At 44.4% G+C, this 16,820-nt stretch overlaps 2 protein-coding genes across 2 annotated transcripts in view; one reads left to right on the top strand and one right to left on the bottom strand.

The window, feature by feature from the left end:
* Positions 1 to 16,820, top strand: part of ZNF850 (zinc finger protein 850) — a 28,148-nt gene that overhangs the window by 3,657 nt on the left and 7,671 nt on the right. Inside the window, 3 exon segments of the mRNA XM_017887328.1 lie at positions 7,274 to 7,354; positions 7,517 to 7,643; positions 8,200 to 8,295. Coding sequence (XP_017742817.1) covers positions 7,343 to 7,354; positions 7,517 to 7,643; positions 8,200 to 8,295 — 235 coding nt within the window. The 5' untranslated portion in view covers positions 7,274 to 7,342.
* ZNF567 (zinc finger protein 567) overlaps positions 13,138 to 16,820 on the bottom strand; it is a 68,640-nt gene continuing 64,957 nt past the window's right edge. The window contains exon 8 of the mRNA XM_017887334.1: positions 13,138 to 13,256. The gene's annotated coding sequence lies outside the window, so the exon portion shown is untranslated. The remainder of the gene's footprint in view (positions 13,257 to 16,820) is intronic.

The raw sequence follows: 16,820 nt of genomic DNA on the forward strand, positions 1-16,820 counted from the left end.
CTCAGCCCACTGCAGCCTCTGCCACGTCCCAGGTTAACAAGTGATTCTGCCTTTTCATCTTCCTGAGTAGTCGGGATTATGCGTTGTCTGCCGACCGACATACCTGACCAAATTTGATTGTGCAGGGGTTTTACCATGTGCCAGGAGCCAGTAAAAACTCCTGAATCTTAGGTGATTCACCCACTTAAAGGCTCCCAAGTGCCTTGGTATTACCAGGTGGGAGCCACCACCATCAACATGGCCTGTTTTATTTTTTTATAGACAGGTACTCAGTCTATTACACAGACTGAGAGTGGGCAGTCGCAGGGTAGTGCATACTGCAGGCCTTGACCTCGCGGGGGCTAAGGGATCCTCGCAACCTCAGCTCCCAGGAGCTGGGTTACAGCATATGGCACCATGCTGGGCTAATATTTTGTATTTTTGCACAGACGGGTTTTTTGCCATGTTGCCCAGTCCTGGTCTCGAACTCCTCAGCTCCAGCAGTTCTATACCCACCACTGAGCCTCACCAAAGTGCTGGGGATATACAGGAAGAGCACTGCACCCAGAGCTATCACGCAGACGCCGCATTTTTAAAGGGAAAGGAGGACATTAGCTGATGAATTCACTAAGGGTTACAGAAAAGGTAAACCCTAGAATAGATATTAAAGACAGAGATTTAATGTACTTGAGATGATAACGATAATCACAAACTTAATAACTATCATAGATAGGAAATTTGAAGTACAATCAGGACATAAGAGGTGGCATAACTGTGCAACTAATTAAATAATGTTGAAAGAGAGCAATACATTTCAATTATTATCGGAGTAAATATAAAGCAATAATGAAATATAATAGAGAATAACATCAAGAAAAAATGTTTATATTTAAAAAATTCACCCTCCTATTCTTATTGGAAGAGAAGTATTGATATATTTATTTTTATTATTTATGAGACAAAGAGTCTTGCATCCTGTCGCCGAGGCGGAGATGCATGGCCAGGATCATCAGCAATCACTGCAAGCTACCACACAAATCGCCGGGTTACCGCCATTCAGATCACTGCCTCAAGACCTCCGAGAATAGACTGGACATACAGACGACACGACACACCATCAGCCACGGACATAGATATTTTATGATAATTATTATATTAGTAGAGACGAGGAGTTTACAACTAGTGTAAAGCACAAAGATGGTCATCTATCATCAACATGACATCGTAGACCGCCCGTAACTCAGGTACCCACAACCAAAATGAAGGAATTATTTTAAAGATTCTAATCAAAACTTCTCTTTTAAAAAAATTGATTCGGGCCGGGCTGTGGGGTAGTCACAGCTCACAGATGTACACCACCATGCCTAGCTTCTTTTTTTATTTTATTTTATACTATTTTTGCAGACTTGATTTGAACTTCTGGGCTCAAGCGATCCTCCTGCTTTGGCATCCCAAAGTGCTGGGATTATAGGCGTAAGCCAGTGTGCTCAGCCACTATTCCAGTCTTGATAGTAGAAGTGTCTCAGTGTACTGGAAAACTTTGTCTAAATTTCGAAAAAATATTAAAAAACACATTGCTGTTATTTGGCCAACACAGATTTCTTTGCTCCATCATTATTTATTGGCATTATTAGCCTGTTGACTTTCAATTTCCTTAAATCCCTTTTGTTCCATTTTTGTTTTTTTTTTTGGGTCCCCCAAATAGAAGTTTTTTTTGTTTTGTTTTGTTTTGTTTTCTGATACGGATTCTCACTCTTGTCACCCAGGCTGGAGTGCAGTGGTACGATCTCAGCTCACTGTAATCTTCACCTTTCAGGTTCAAGCGATTCTCCTCCCTCAGCCTCCCAAGTAGCCTAGATTACAGGCATGCGCCACTACAGCCCACTAATTTTTTGTATTCTTTTTTTTTTTTTTTTTTGAGATGGAGTTTCACTCTTGTTGCCCAGGCTGGAGGGCAATGGCACAATCTCTGCTCACTGCAACCTCTGCCTCCTGGGTTGAAGCAATTCTCCTGCCTTAGCCTCCCAAGTAGTGGGGATTACAGGTGTAAGCCACCAAACCCAGCTAATTTTTGTATTTTTAGTAGAGACAGGGTTTCGCTATGTTGGCCAGGCTGGTCTGGAACACCTGACCTCAAGTCATCTGCCCACCTCGGCCTCCCAAAGTGCTGTGATTACAGGCATGAGCCACTATGCCCGGCTTTTTTGTGTTTTTATATTTATATTTTTTAATTTATATTTTGATACGGAGTCTCGCTCTGTTGCCCAGGCTGGAGTACAGTGGCACGGTCTTGGCTCACTGCAACCTCCACCTCCCAGGCTCAAGCGATTCTCCTGCCTCTGCCTCCTGAGTAGCTGGGATTACAGGCACCCGCACCACACCTGGCTACTTTTTGTATTTTAACTAGAGACAGGGTTTCACCATGTTGGCCAGGCTGGTCTCGAACTCCTGACCTCAGGTGATCTGCCCACCTCAGCCTCCCAAAGTGCTGAGATTACAGGCTTGAGCCACTGCGCCTGGCCTTTTTTGTATTTTTTTTTTTTTTTTTTTGAGACAGAGTCTTGCTCTGTTACCCAGGCTGGAGTGCAGTGGCGCGATCTCGGCTCACTATAAGCTCCGCCTCCCGGGTTCTCGCCATTCTCCTGCCTCAGCCTCCCGAGTAGCTGGGACTACAGACGCCCGCCACCACATCCGGCTAATTTTTGGATTTTTAGTAGAGATGGGGTTTCACCATGTTAACCAGGATGGTCTTGATCTCCTGACCTTGTGATCTGCCTGCCTCGGCCTCCCAAAGTGTTAGGATTAAGTAGAGACCAGGTTTCACTATGTTGATCAGGCTGGTCTCGAACTCCTGACCTCAAATGATCTACCTGTCTTGGCCTCCCAAAGTGCTGCGACTACAGGCATGAGCTACTACACGTGGCCAAAATATTTATATTTTGATGGACATAGTTCACCAATTTTTTCCTGTGTGTTTGTGTTCATTTTAAGGAATGGTTGATCACATTCAAATAGATTCAAGTTTCGAGGTAAGAAATGAAACCACAAAGAAAAAGGTAGGCTTCAGTAAAATGCACATAAATTAAAATTTCTATACAGCCCACTTCCTTAAAGAAATTTAAATGTGGACAGATTGGAGGGGAAACATTTGCAGCAAAAATCATAAGTAGAAGGAAACAATGGTTAAGTACACAGTGCAGTAGCCGTTTAGGAAAGTTATAAGCCATTTAAATGCCGCATATAAGGTTTTTGATGATCAGAAAAAAATCAAAGTGTAAAGGGGAATACAAAATTATATGTGTACTGTGGTCACATCTGTGTTGTTCTGTGTATGGAAAACAGACTGGGGAGAAATAGCGTTAAGTCCTAATAGTAATTTTCTTTTTCTCCCTTCTTCTTGTTTTTTCTTTTGCCTGTCTCCCTCAATATTGCATATCTTTTCCATTAAAAAGTATTGTATTATATATCTACCAACAAGACATTCGTTTCAGATTTTTTGGTTTTATCTTCAAGGAACATTCTTCTGCATACAACTTCATACTTTTAAAATTCTCTGGCCTGGCTCAGTGGCTCATGCCTGTAATCCCAGCAGTTTGGGAGGCCGAGTTGAGGGGATCGTTTGAGGCCAGGAGTTCAAGACCAGCCTGGCAAACATGGTGAAACCCAGTCTCTACCAAAAATACGAAAATAATTAGCCAGGTGTGGTGGTGTGCGCCTGTATTCCCAGCTACTTTGATGGCTGAGGCACAGGAATCACTTGAACCCAGGAGGCAGAGGTTGCAGTGAGCTGTGATCACCTCACTGTACTCTAACCTGAGCAACAGATTGAGACTTATCTCAAAAAAAAAAAAAATTATTGACTGGGCGTGGTGGCTCACGCCTGCAATCCCAGCACTTTGGGAGGCTGAGGCGGGCCGATCACCTGAGGTCGGGAGTTTGAAACCAGCCTGACCAACATGGAGAAACCGCACCTCTACTAAAAATACCAAATTAGCCAGGTGTAGTGGCGCATGCCTATAAACCAAGCTACTTGGGAGGCTGAGGCAGGAGAATTGCTTGGACCCAGGAGGCAGAGGTTGCAGTGAGCCAAGATCGCACCACTGCACTCCAGCCTGGGCAACAAGAGCGAAACTCCGTCTCAAAAAAAAAAAAAAGAAAAAAACAAAACTTTACTTTGGATAAGTACTTAGAAATGGAATTTCCAGGTTAGCCACTAGATATTATTAATGGATTTAATATGAAAAACCTTTACTTGAGGATATATAAACCTTTAAAAGACAGGGTCCCTATTCTTTAGTTATAAATAAAGCAGCATTTGTAAGGTAATATTCAGAAAACGGCTGGGTGCGGTGGCTCAGGCCTGTAATCTCAGCACTTTGGGAGGCCGAGGCGGGTGGATCACAAGATCAGGAGATTGAGACCATCCTGGCTAACACGGTGAAACCCCGTCTCTTTTAAAAACATACAAAAAATTAGCCAGGCATGGTGGCAGGCACCTGTAGTCCCAGCTACTCAGGAGGCTGAGGCAGGAGAATGGCGTGAACCTGGGAGGTGGAACTTGCAGTGAGCTGAGATTGCGCCACTGCACTCCAGCCTGGGCGAGAGAACGAGACTCCGTCTCAAAAAAATAAATAAATAAAAATTCAGAAAATATCAGATAATATCATATAAAGTCCTCCTGTTCATGCTGATGACATTGGATGGCCAGTTAAGGATGACGCTTCATTCTGTCCCCTGCAACCACGGTCCTGTCATGACTAAATGATACTGACCCTATGAGAACGCTGTGGATGTGAAAGCATTTCCTCAAGTTAGCTTTTTGGCCTGCTGGTTTTAATCTAATGATGGGATATCCAAAGTGAAACTAATGGAGTGAAATGATGGTGCATCTGTTGGGGGGAATCAGAGACAGCTAGAGCAAGGGCAGACACCTGCTGAACTCATCTCTCCTAAGAGTGGAAGCGAGCAGCAGTGTTGCTAGCAGGGCTACTGCGCATCTGTACACGTGGCTCCAATGGTTCTGACTTGTTTTTTTCCCCAGTATGACCCTAATACATGGGGCAAGTTAGAAAATCAGAGTTGGCCGGGCGTGGTGGCTCACGCCTGTAATCCCAGTACTTTGGGAGCCAAGATGGGTGGATCACTTGAGACCAGGAGTTCGAGACCAGCCTCGGCAACACAGTGAAACCCCGTCTCTACTAAAAATACAAAAATTAGCTGGGCGTGGTGGCAGGCACCTATAATCCCAGCTTCGAGAGGCTGAGGTTGCAGTGAGCCGAGATCAGGCACTTCAGCCTGGGCGACAGAGCGAGACTGTCTCAAAGAGAAAAAAAAGTGGGGAAAGGAAAAAAAGAAAATCACAGCTTGTTCGCCACTTGCGGCTAAAGCAACAACACACATGCACAAAAATTATTCAGTAAAAGCAAAACAGTTTTGATGTATCTTGAGATTTTGTTTTATATCCAAAGGAAGACTCTATCTTTTATGTTTGAACTACCCTTTGGAAAATGCCTTCTATATAACAAATGTTGTGATTCTCTTCTAATTGGACCTTGAGGTCTCTGGAGAATGGCTATAAACTCTAGTCTCACCCTAATGGGGCTCTAGGGGAGGGGCTTGTGGGTCTTTACAGTAGCCTTTCACTGGACATTTATTTTTCCTGGCCCACAGCCTAATGCTGAAGTGTCTGACCCATGGCCAGGTGTCTCACAGGAAACTTGTTTATACTGGCAGATGCCTTGCAACTTTTGTCTGACTTGTGTGCAGTTTATTCCTACCATGATACCCACTCTTTTTTTTTTTGAGACGGAGTCTCAATCTGTCACCAGGCTGGAATGCAGTGGCGTCACCTTGGCTTACTGCAACCTCCACCTTCTGGGTTCAAGCAATTCTCCTGCCTCAGCCTTCCGAGCAGCTGGGACTACAGGTGCGCGCCACCACGCCCAGCTAATTTTTGTATTTTTAGTAGAGACAGGGTTTCACCATGTTGGCCAGGATGGTCTTAATCTCTTGACCTCGTGATCTGCCCAACTCGGCCTCCCAAAGTGTTGGGATTACAGGCGTGAGCCATCGCACCTGACCTTTTTTTTTTTTTTTTTTGAGGCAGATCTTGCTCTGGTGCCTAGGCTGAAGTGTAGTGGCAGGATCACAGCTCACTGCAGCCTCAACCTCCTGGCCTCAAGCAATCCTCCCACCTCAGCCTCCCAAGTTACTGGGACTACAGGCATGTCCCACCACCTCTGGCTAATTTGTATATGATATATATTTTTGTAGAGATAGGGTTTTGCCATGTTGCCCACCTGTGATTACAGGTGTGGGTTACCACACCCAGCCAATGTATATTTAATTAGCGAGGTGCTATCTATACTATTTTATGGAAGTACTAATTAGCGAAGTGCATTAGTGGTTTTTTATTGTTGTTGTTTTTGTTTGAGACAGAGTTTCGCTCTTATTGCCCAGGCTGGAGTGCAGTGGTGCAATCTCGGCTCACTGCTACCTCCACTTCCCAGGTTCAAGCAATTCTCCTGCCTCAGCCTCCCAAGTACCTGGGATTACAGGCATGTGCCACCACCCCCAGCTGATTTTGTATTTTTAGTAGAGACTAAAATGGTCTCTCCATGTTGGTCGGGCTGGTCTCAAACTCCCGACCTCAGGTGATCCATCCGCCTTGGCCTCCCAAAGTGTTGGAATTACAGACGTGAGCCACCGCGCCCGGCCAATAGAGGTTTTTAAACTTTTTGTAGATAGTTTTGAAAGATCCTGTCTTCCTTTAAGAAATGAGAAAAGGCTGGGTGTGGTGGCTCATGCCTGTAATTCCAGCACTTTGGGAGGCCAAAGCAGGTGGATTGGTTGAGCTCAGGAGTTTGAAAGCAGCCCGACCAAATGGCAAAACCTCGTTTCTACTAAAAATACAAAACATTAGCTGGGCATGCATGCCTATCGTCAAAGCTAACACAAAGGCTGAGGTGGGAGGATCACCTGAGCTTGGGAAGTTGAGGCTGCAGTGAGCTGTGATCATGCCACTGCACTCCAGCCTGGGCAACAGAACGAGACCCTGTCTCAAAACGAAAACAAAAACAAAAAAATGAAGCAAGAGGAAAAAAAAAATAACAAGAAAGAAAGTGGTAAGGGAGGAGTGCCTATTTAAAGCTTTTGTTGTAAATAGTAATTTGCATATCAGATGTTCACTGTAATATTCTTTCAGTTTTGCCTGGCCCACAGCTTGCTGTGTGCTTTTGTACTCTGTTTCATTTATTTAGGAAATAATATATCAATGTGTTTTATTCATTCCCAGCTCTAACCATGGAATATTGGGATTGTCCTATTCTATGAAGGAGGTTTGCCGGTCGCAACAGGAATATTCATGAACATGGAGGTACTTTGTTGAAGTTACACTAACTTTTTTACTCTTCCCCACTCTCATCCTATCCAGTCTGCTCACTATATTCTTCCATCCTTCAGCACCCTTCTATCTCTTCCTTCATCTTAAAAACCTTTCCTTTAATTTCAACAGCGCTGCATGGGTTTGTCATTTCAGGGGTTGGTCATGTTCCAGGATCTGTTTATAGACTTCTCTCAGGAGGAATGGGAGTGCCTGGACGCTGCTCAGAAGGACTTATACAGAGATGTAATGATGGAGAACTACAGCAGCCTGGTCTCACTAGGTAAGGATGTCTATCCGCAAATAACTCATGAATTTTGTGTGTACCTTTTAATTGTCTGGGTGAATTTTTACCTGTTGCCTAGGGAATTGTTTTGTGTTTTGTAGATTAAGAGATGGGCAGCTCTTTGGGGTCCCTCCGTCTTCTCCATGCTTCAGACCTTTACACCTTTCTCTAGTCCTTCATGAGGACTAAGGGACTAACTTTGAATTCAGGAACAACAGGAGTATGTCTTACTTCTTTTCTTTCTTTTTTTTTTGAGACACAGTCTTACTCTCTCGCCCAGGCTAGAGTGCAATGGCGTGATCTCAGTTCACTCCAACCTCCATCTATGGGGTTCAAGCGATTCTCAGCCTCCTGAGTAGGTGTGATTACAGGTGTCCACCACCATGCCTGGCCAATTTTTGTATTTTTAGTAGAGACAGGGTTTCACCATGTTGGTCAGGCTGGTCTTGAACTCCTGACCTCAAGCAATCCACCTATTTTGGCCTCCCAAAATGCTGGGATTACAGGAGTGAGCCACCATGGCTGGCCGTCTTACTTCTTTTCTTATAAACAGGTCTCTGTAGCCCAAAGCCTGATGTGATTTCCTTACTGGAGCAAGGGAAAGAGCCCTGGATGGTTTCAAGGGACGTGCTGGGAGGATGGTGCCCAGGTGAGTAAGGACTGAGCAGATGGGGAAGACACTGCTGTTTAGAACCCAGCCTGTCAGGGAGGCAGCACCATACAGGTACTGGTTGAGGAGTCTCTTCCTTAAGGTCCCATGTAAGGGTTGTGGCCTAAGAAACATGGAGAAAAGTCACAATACCCCCCGACACACACTTTTAAAAATGTATTTATTTATTTATTTTGAGATGGAGTCTCACTCTGACACCCAGGCTGGAGTGCAGTGGCGTGATCTCGGCTCACTGCAACCTCTGCCCCTGAGTTGAAGCGATTCTCCTGCCTCAGCCTTTGAAGGAACTGGCATTATAGGTGCCCGCCACCATGCCCAGCTAATTTTTGTATTTTTAGTAGAGATAGGGTTTCATCATGTTGGCTAGGCTGGTCTCGAACTCACCTCAGGTGATCCACCTGCCTCGGCCTCTGAAAATGCTGAGATTACAGGTGTGAGCCACTGCACCTGGCCAAGAATCCCCCCCTTTTTTTTTTTTTTTTTTTTTTGAGACGGAGTCTCGCTGTGTCGCCCAGGCTGGAGTGCAGTGGGCGATCTCAGCTCATGCAGCTCCGCCTCCGGGTTTCGCCATTTCCCGCCTCAGCTCGAGTTTAGTGGGAGATACAGAGCGCCGCCACTGCGCCCCGCTAGTTTTTTGTATTTTTAGTAGAGACGGGGTTCACCGTGTTAGCCAGGAGGGTTCGATCTCCTGCCTCGTGATCACCGCCTCGGCTCCAAGTGCTGGGTTACAGGCTTGAGCACAGCGCCCCGGCAAGAATCCCCTTTTATCTTCCCTTTTCAGTTTTACTACTCTCTTGTCATATTTCTTCCCATTTCGAAGGAATAAGTACCTTCTTTCGGGCCTTCTGTTTCCTCTATCTTGGAGCTACTCTTTCCCTTTGAAAATTAACCTGTAGTTTTGCTTTAGAAAAAATCTTTGCCGGGCGCGGGGGTGGCTCAGGGCTGTAATCCCGCACTTTGGGAGGCCAAGATGGTGGATCCGAGTCAGGGATCGAGACTCCCTGCTAACACAGTGAACCATCTTACTCAAAATACAAAAAATTAGCCGGGGCGTTGAGGTGGCGGGCGCTGTAGTCCACTACTTGGAGGCTGGCCAGGCGGAATGGCGTGAACTCGGGAGGCGGAGCTTGCAGTGAGCGAGATGGCCCTGCCTCAGCCTGGGGCCACAAAGCCGAGACTCTATCTCAAAAACAAAAAAAAAAAAAGAAATCTTTCCAAAATATATTTATTTATTTTTCATATTGATCCTTAACTTTTTTTTGTCTTGTCTTTTCTTATCTAGTTTTCCTTTGATGCAGCCATTTCATTCATCAGTGGATATTCACTCACTTTTTATTTTTTATTTTTTTGAAACAGAGTCTCACTCTGTCACCCAGGCTGGAGTGCAGTGGCGTGATATTGGCTCACTGCAACCTCCGCTTCCTGGGTTCAAGTAATTCTCCTGCCTCAGCCTCTTGAGTAGCTAGGACTACAGGCATGTACCACCACACCTGGCTACTTTTTGTATTTTCAGTAGAGACAGGGTTTCTCCATGTTGGCCAGGCTGGTCCTGAACTCCTGACCTCAGGTGATGCACCCGCCTTGACCTCCCAAAGTGCTGAGATTACAGGTGTGAGCCAGCATGCTTGGCCTGATTCACTTTTAATCAACATTTATTGACTTAAAAAAATCATAAAGCCTTCTTTTCTTGGTGGGTGACAGTTACAGAAGATATAAGCTCTCAGAATTACAGTCTAATTTATTTATTTATTTATTTATTTTGAGACAATATGTTGTTGTGTTGCCCAGGCTGGAGTGCAGTGGAGTGATCTTGGCTCACTGCAACCTCTGCATCCTGAATTCAAGCAATTCTCATGCCTCGGCCTCCCGAGTAGCTGAGATTACAGGCACGTGCCACCATACCTTGCTAACTTTTTGTATTTTTACTAGAGACAGGGTTTTGCCACATAGCCTAGGCTGGTCTTAAACTCCTGAGCTAAGGCAATCTGCCCACCTTGGCCTCCCAAAGTGCTAGGATTGCCAGCATGAGCTACCACACTCAGCCTAATAAAGGGTCTAGATCATGTGTATAAATCACTTTCTAAAAAGTAGACTCAACCAGGAGATTTCTAATATGGTGCTTAGAAGAAAGAGCTGAAGATATAAATGTGAAGGAATAGGATATGGCTGCTTTTAGTAGGAAAAGGTACACAGAAATGATTGTGTATAAAAGAGGACAATAAGTTAAATATAGAAGACTTCAGTGTCAAGGAAAAGGGAGTGATCCATTTTTAGTAAGTTGGTGACAGTCAACATGGGCAAAAATTGGGCTGTAAGTAGCATAGACTGAGGGATTTTTCTTTTGAAGTAGAAAAGGCATTGCCGGGCGTGGTGGCTCACGCCTGTAATCCCAGCACTTTGGGAGGCTCACCTGAGGTTGGGAGTTTGAAGCTAGCCTGACCAACATGGAGAAACCCCGACTCTACTGAAAATACAAAAAAATCAGCTGGGTGTGGTGGTGCATGCCTGTAATCCCAGCTACTCGGGAGGCTGAGGCAGGAGAATCGCTTGAACCCAGGAGGCAGAGGTTGTGGTGAGCCGAGATGGTGCCATTGCACTGCAGTCTGGGCAGCAAGAGTGAAACTCCGTCTCAAAAAAAAAAAGAAAAGATAAGGCATTTTATTTTCAAAATGTGCTTTTAAGTAATGCAAACTATCCATTTTAAAAAGTGTTTTAATTGTGGGATATAGATGACTTTATTTTCTTTTATCCATAGAACATTACAAAAATTTTTTTTTAATTATTAACTTGATTATGAAAGTCTTTGAACATACACAAAAGTAGAAAGGATGGTGGAATGGACATCCCCCGAATCCATTTCCTAGCTGCAGTAGTTATCAATGAGTTTCCATGTTTCCAATCTTATTGATCTATGCCTGTTGACTTCTGCACCTTCCCTGGAGTTTGTTAAAGCAAGTCCTGGATATCATGAGTTCAGTACTATTAAATGTATAGGTAGCTTTTCAGTGTTTCTTCTCCTTTTTTTGTTTTAGTGACAGGGTCTCTCTGTTGCCTATGCTGGAGTACGGTGGCACAGTCACAGCTCACAGCAGCCTTGACCTCCAGGACTGAAGTGATCCTCCCACCTCAGTCTCCTGAGTAGCTCAGACTACAAGCACACACCACCACACCTGGTCAATTTCTAATTTTTTTTTGTAGAGATGGGTTCTCCCTATGTGCCACAGGCTGGTCTGGAACTCCTGGGCTCAAGCAATCCTCCCACCACCTCACTTTCCCAAACTGCTGGGATTATAGGCATGAGCAACTGTGCCCAGCTTGTTTCTTCTCTTTAAAATGACTGCTCTGAGGTATCTTTATTTAAATGGACATTTTCATATTTAATTTTTCAGATATGAGATTCCTGGGCCAATTTTTTTTTTTTTTTGAGACAGAGTCTTGCTCCGTTGCTAGGCTGGAGTGCTGTGGCACGATCTGGGCTCACTGCAACCTCCGACTCCCTGGTTCAAGTGATTCTCCTGCCTCAGCCTCCCAAGTAGCTGGGATTACAGGCACGTGCCACCTTGCCCAGCTAATTTTTTTTGTACTTTTAGTTGAGATGGGGTTTCACCACATTGGCTAGGATGGTCTGGATTTCCTGACCTCGTGATCTGCCCCGCCTCAGCCTCCCAAAGTGCTGGGATTACAGGTGTGAGCCACCACCCCCGGCCTGGTTTAAACTTTTTAAACAGGACAGAAATGCATGAAACACTGGAGTTGCCTCATCCAACTCAGTTCAGACAAGTATTCGTAGCTGGTTAGTTAATTTAAAAGTTTAAAGTGAAAAGATCTGATATGCTACAACCATATGATTTTAGATGAGAGCATTTAATCAGAGATGGGTGGATCACTTGAGACCAGCCTGGCAAATGTGGCGAAACCCCCTCTGTACTAAAAATACAAAAATCAGCCAGATGTGGTGTAGCATGCCTGTAATCCCAGCTCCTCAAATGGCTGAGGCACAAAATTGATTGAATCCGGGAGGAGGAGGAGGAGGAGGCAGTGAGCCAAGATCACACCACTGTACTACAGTGTGGGTGATAGAGTAAGACTCTGTCTCAAGAAAACAAAAAAAGAACTTTTTAATTTTCATGATACCATTTTTTTTTTTGAGATGGAGTTTCGCTCTTATTGTCCCGGCTGCAGTGCAATGGCTCCATCTCGGCTCACAACAACCTCCGCCTCCCGGTTTCAAGTGATTCTTCTGCCTCAGCCTCTGAGTAGCTGGGATTACAGGCATGCAACACCATGGCCGGCTAATTTTTGTATTTTTAGTAGAGATGGGGTTTCACCATGTTGGTCAGGCTGGTTTTGAATTCCTGACCTCAGGTGATCCACCTGCCTTGGCCTCCCAAAGTGCTGGGATTACAGGCATAAGCCACCACGCCTGGCCTCATGATACCGTTTTTAACCCATGAGCTTTCATAAATGTTTTGCCTTTTTTTTTTAATTTTTATTTTTTGAGACAGAGTCTTGCTGTGTCGCCTAGGCTGGAGTGCAGTGGCATGATCTCGGCTCACTGCAACCTCCACTTCCTGGGTTCAAGCTATTCTCCTGCCTCAGCCTCCCGAGTAGCTGGGATTACAGGTGCCTGCCACCACGCCCAGTTAATTTTGTATTTTAGTAGAGATGGGGTTTCACCATGTTGGCCAGGATGGCCTCAATCTCCTGACCTCAAGTGATCCACCCGTCTCTGCCTCCCAAAGTGCTGGGATTACAGGCGTGAGCCGCCATGCCCGGCCATTGTTTTGCCTTTAAATTTTTCCCATTTTTATAGTCGTTTTTATTACTGAATTTATTTACTTACTTACTTACTTACTAGTCTCTGATAGCGTGGCAAAGCATCTTGTTTGAAAATGGGCTCCCTGCTGGGAGTTCTGCTTCATTTTGTATACATACTATACCTGTAAGGTATGAGGCATCATTTAAGGTTTTAGTTTTTATGTGAAGGGACCACACAAAGGTTCTTGCAATCCAGTTTCAACAGATGGTCTATGAAAGCTGTGCTGTTCCATACAGTAGCCACTAGCTACATGTGGCTAATTAGATTTAACTGTAAAGTAATTCAAATTAAATAAAATGAAAAATTCACTTCTTGGCTGGGCACAGTGACTAACACCTGTAACTCCAGCGCTTAGGGAGGCTGAGGCAGGAGGATCGCTTGAGTCCAGGAGTTCAAGGCTTCAGTGAGCTGTGATCGCACCATTGCGTTCCAGCCCAGGTGACAGAGCAAGACCCTGTCTCAAAAAGAAAAAGAGGCCGGGCGCAGTGGCTCACGCCTGTAATCTCAGCACTTTGGGAGGCTGAGGTGGGTGGATCACTTGAGGTCAGGAGTGGTCCGGTCAACATGGTGACCAGGCTAATCAACATAGTGAAACAACATCTCTATTAAAACAAACACACAAAAAATTAGCCAGGTGTGGTGGCAGGCACTTGTAATCCCAGCTACTCTTGAGGCTGAGGACAGAGAATTGCTGGAACCCAGGAAGCGGAGATTGCAGTGAGCCAAGATCACACCACTGCACTCCAGCCTGGGTGACAGAGCAAGACTGTCTCAAAAAAAAAAAAAAAAGAAAGAAAACTATATTTCCTGTTTGTGCTTCCTTTTATGTTTCATCTTTTCTACTTCATTATTTGGTTTTATTTTCTTACTAAGTTTTAGGAGTGATTCATTCATTCGTTTTTTTCACTTATAATTATGGTAAAATATACGTAGCATAAATGTGTTACTATTTTAACCATCTTTAATTGTATTCATATTGTGCAACTGTCATTTCTAGAATTGTGCACATTCATTTCTAGAACTCCTGAAATTCCAACATAATCACGACAGATCTACCCATTTGGGTTAAGAAGAGGCTTCTATTTACTAGTTATCTCATTGTTAGCATATCCCAACGGACCCCTGCCAAAGTTTGCCCCTCAGATAAACAAAAGCTCAACACTATAAAGCATGGGAATATTCATTGCTGGCTAGGAACAGACCGTCTCTGACACTGCCAGGAAGCATCAAACTAGCCACTCAAATGAAAATGTGCCTACACTTGGAATGAGTAATCTCACTTTTTGGACTGTCTACTACAGAAATAAAAGAAGTAGCTAATTCTGATATATACAGAAACACATTTCCTGGAATAGCAGTAACAATCTAAGTGGGCATTAACAAAAACTGGGACGGGCCAGGTGTGGTGGCTCACGCCTGTAATCCCAGCACTTTGGGAGGCCAAGGCAGGTGGATCATGAGGTCAGGAGTTCGACACCAGCCTGGTCAATGTGGTGAAAACCCCGTTTCTACTAAAAATACAAAAAATTAGCCAGGCGTGGTGGTGCACACCTGTAGTCCCAGCTACTCGGGAGGCTGAGGTAGGCAAATTGGTTGAACTCAGGAGGCAGAGGTTGCAGTGAGCTGAGATCATGCCATTGTACTCCAGCCTAGGCAACAGCAAGACTCTGTCTTGAGGGAGAAACAAAAAACAAAACCAAAAAAAAAAAAAACTGTGACATTATGGTATATCCACATAATGGGATATGATGCAGCTATTCAAGGAAATGATGTAAATCTGTCAATAGCAACTTTAAAACTATCCTTGATCTATTGTTATCTGGGGGCAAAAGTTGCACACCAATATACATAGGACAATTCTATTTTTATAAAAGGAAGAAAACGCACACATCGATACACATACATCATATATGAATGGGTGAATATGTGGATGTGCATAAACTTGGGAAAAGAAACACTCCAGACAAGTATGCATTCCTCTGGGGTCTGAAAATCATGTGTTCCAAATAGAAAGAAACATTTGCAAATACACATCTTCCTGGAAATAAGATTATGTAATGTGCTGAAAGTATAGTTCAGATCTCAATGAACAAGTAGGTGATATGGCACTTAAAACATTGGCTCAAGGCCGGGGCGGTGACGCACATCTGTAATCCCAGCACTTTGGGAGGCCAAGGCGGGTGGATCACAAGGTCAAGAGATTGAGACCATCCTGACCAACATGGTAAAACCCCATCTCTACTAAAAACACAAAAATTAGCTCGGCGTCGTGGCGGGCACTGTAATCCCAGCTACTCGGGAGGCTGAGGAAGGAGAATCGCATGAACCCAGGAAGCAGAGGTTGCAGTGAGCCAAGAACACGCCACTGCACTCCAGCCTGGCAACAGAGTGAGACTCCGTCTAAAAGAAAAAAAAAAAAAGGCTAAAACTAGATATATATAAAACTATCTAGTTGCTTTATTTACTAGTGGTGTCAAGACTTTCTAACTTCTTTAAGCATTATTAAACATAATAATTCTCTTTAATATTAGCATTTGAAGCCTTTTGGTTCTGTTTCTGCTGTTTTTTTCTTCATGTGATTTCTCATTTCCTGTATGTGTTAGAGTTGTTGTTGTTGTTTTTAATTGCGAAGTGCTCTCTCTTTCCTTGAAACTTTGTGAGAATATTTTGAGGGTTGAGTTGAGGTTGATTTTGTCCACAGAGATTTTGTGTTTGCTTTTTGCACAACCTGGCCCATAGTACAATTTTTATTGTCATCACTTAGCATTAGAGGAATTTGTAGGCCAGGCGCATTGGCTCACGCCTGTAATCCCAACACTTTGGGAGGCCGAGGTGGGTGGATCATTTGAGGTCAGTAGTTTGAGACCAGCCTGGCCAACATGGTGAAACCCTTTCTGTACTAAAAATACAAAAATTAGCCGGGCGTGGTGTTGCGTGCCTGTAATCCCAGCTGCTCGAATGGCTGAGGCACAGAACTGATTGAACCTGGGAGGTGGAGGTTGCAGTGAGCGGAGATCGCACCACTGCATTCCAGCATGGGTGATAGAGTGAGACTCTGTCTCAAAAAAAACAAAAAAGAATTTTTCAATTTTCATGATACCATTTTTAACCCATGAGCTTTTGTAAATGTTTTGCATTTAAATTTTTTTCCCATTTTGTAATTCCTGAATTCAACCTTAATTGCACTGTAGTCAGTACTTACATGGTCAATATGAGACCAGTTTCTGGAAATGTGTTAAGACTCAGTTCATGCACTGGTGCATTGACAGTGTTTTTGCGGGGGTGGGATTCACGTGTTCTTGTGCTTTCTTTTAATTGTTGCATGCAGAATTCTCACATGTTCAACATATCATGCTTGTTAATTTGATGTAAAGATCCTCTGTATCGGGCCGGGCGCGGTGGCTCAAGCCTGTAATCCCAGCACTTTGGGAGGCCGAGACGGGCGGATCACGAGGTCGGGAGATCGAGACCATCCTGGCTAATACGGTGAAACCCCGTCTCTACTAAAAAATACAAAAAACCAGCCGGGCGACGAGGCGGGCGCCTGTAGTCCCAGCTACTCGGGAGGCTGAGGCAGGAGAATGGCGTAAACCCGGGAGGCGGAGCTTGCAGTGAGCTGTGATCCGCCACTGCACTCCAGCCTGGGCGGCAGAGCAAGACTCCGTCTCAAAAAAAAAAAAAAAAA

Source organism: Rhinopithecus bieti, unplaced genomic scaffold, assembly GCF_001698545.2.
Source record: "Rhinopithecus bieti isolate Rb0 unplaced genomic scaffold, ASM169854v2 scaffold_17677, whole genome shotgun sequence".
Classification (NCBI taxonomy): domain Eukaryota; kingdom Metazoa; phylum Chordata; class Mammalia; order Primates; family Cercopithecidae; genus Rhinopithecus; species Rhinopithecus bieti.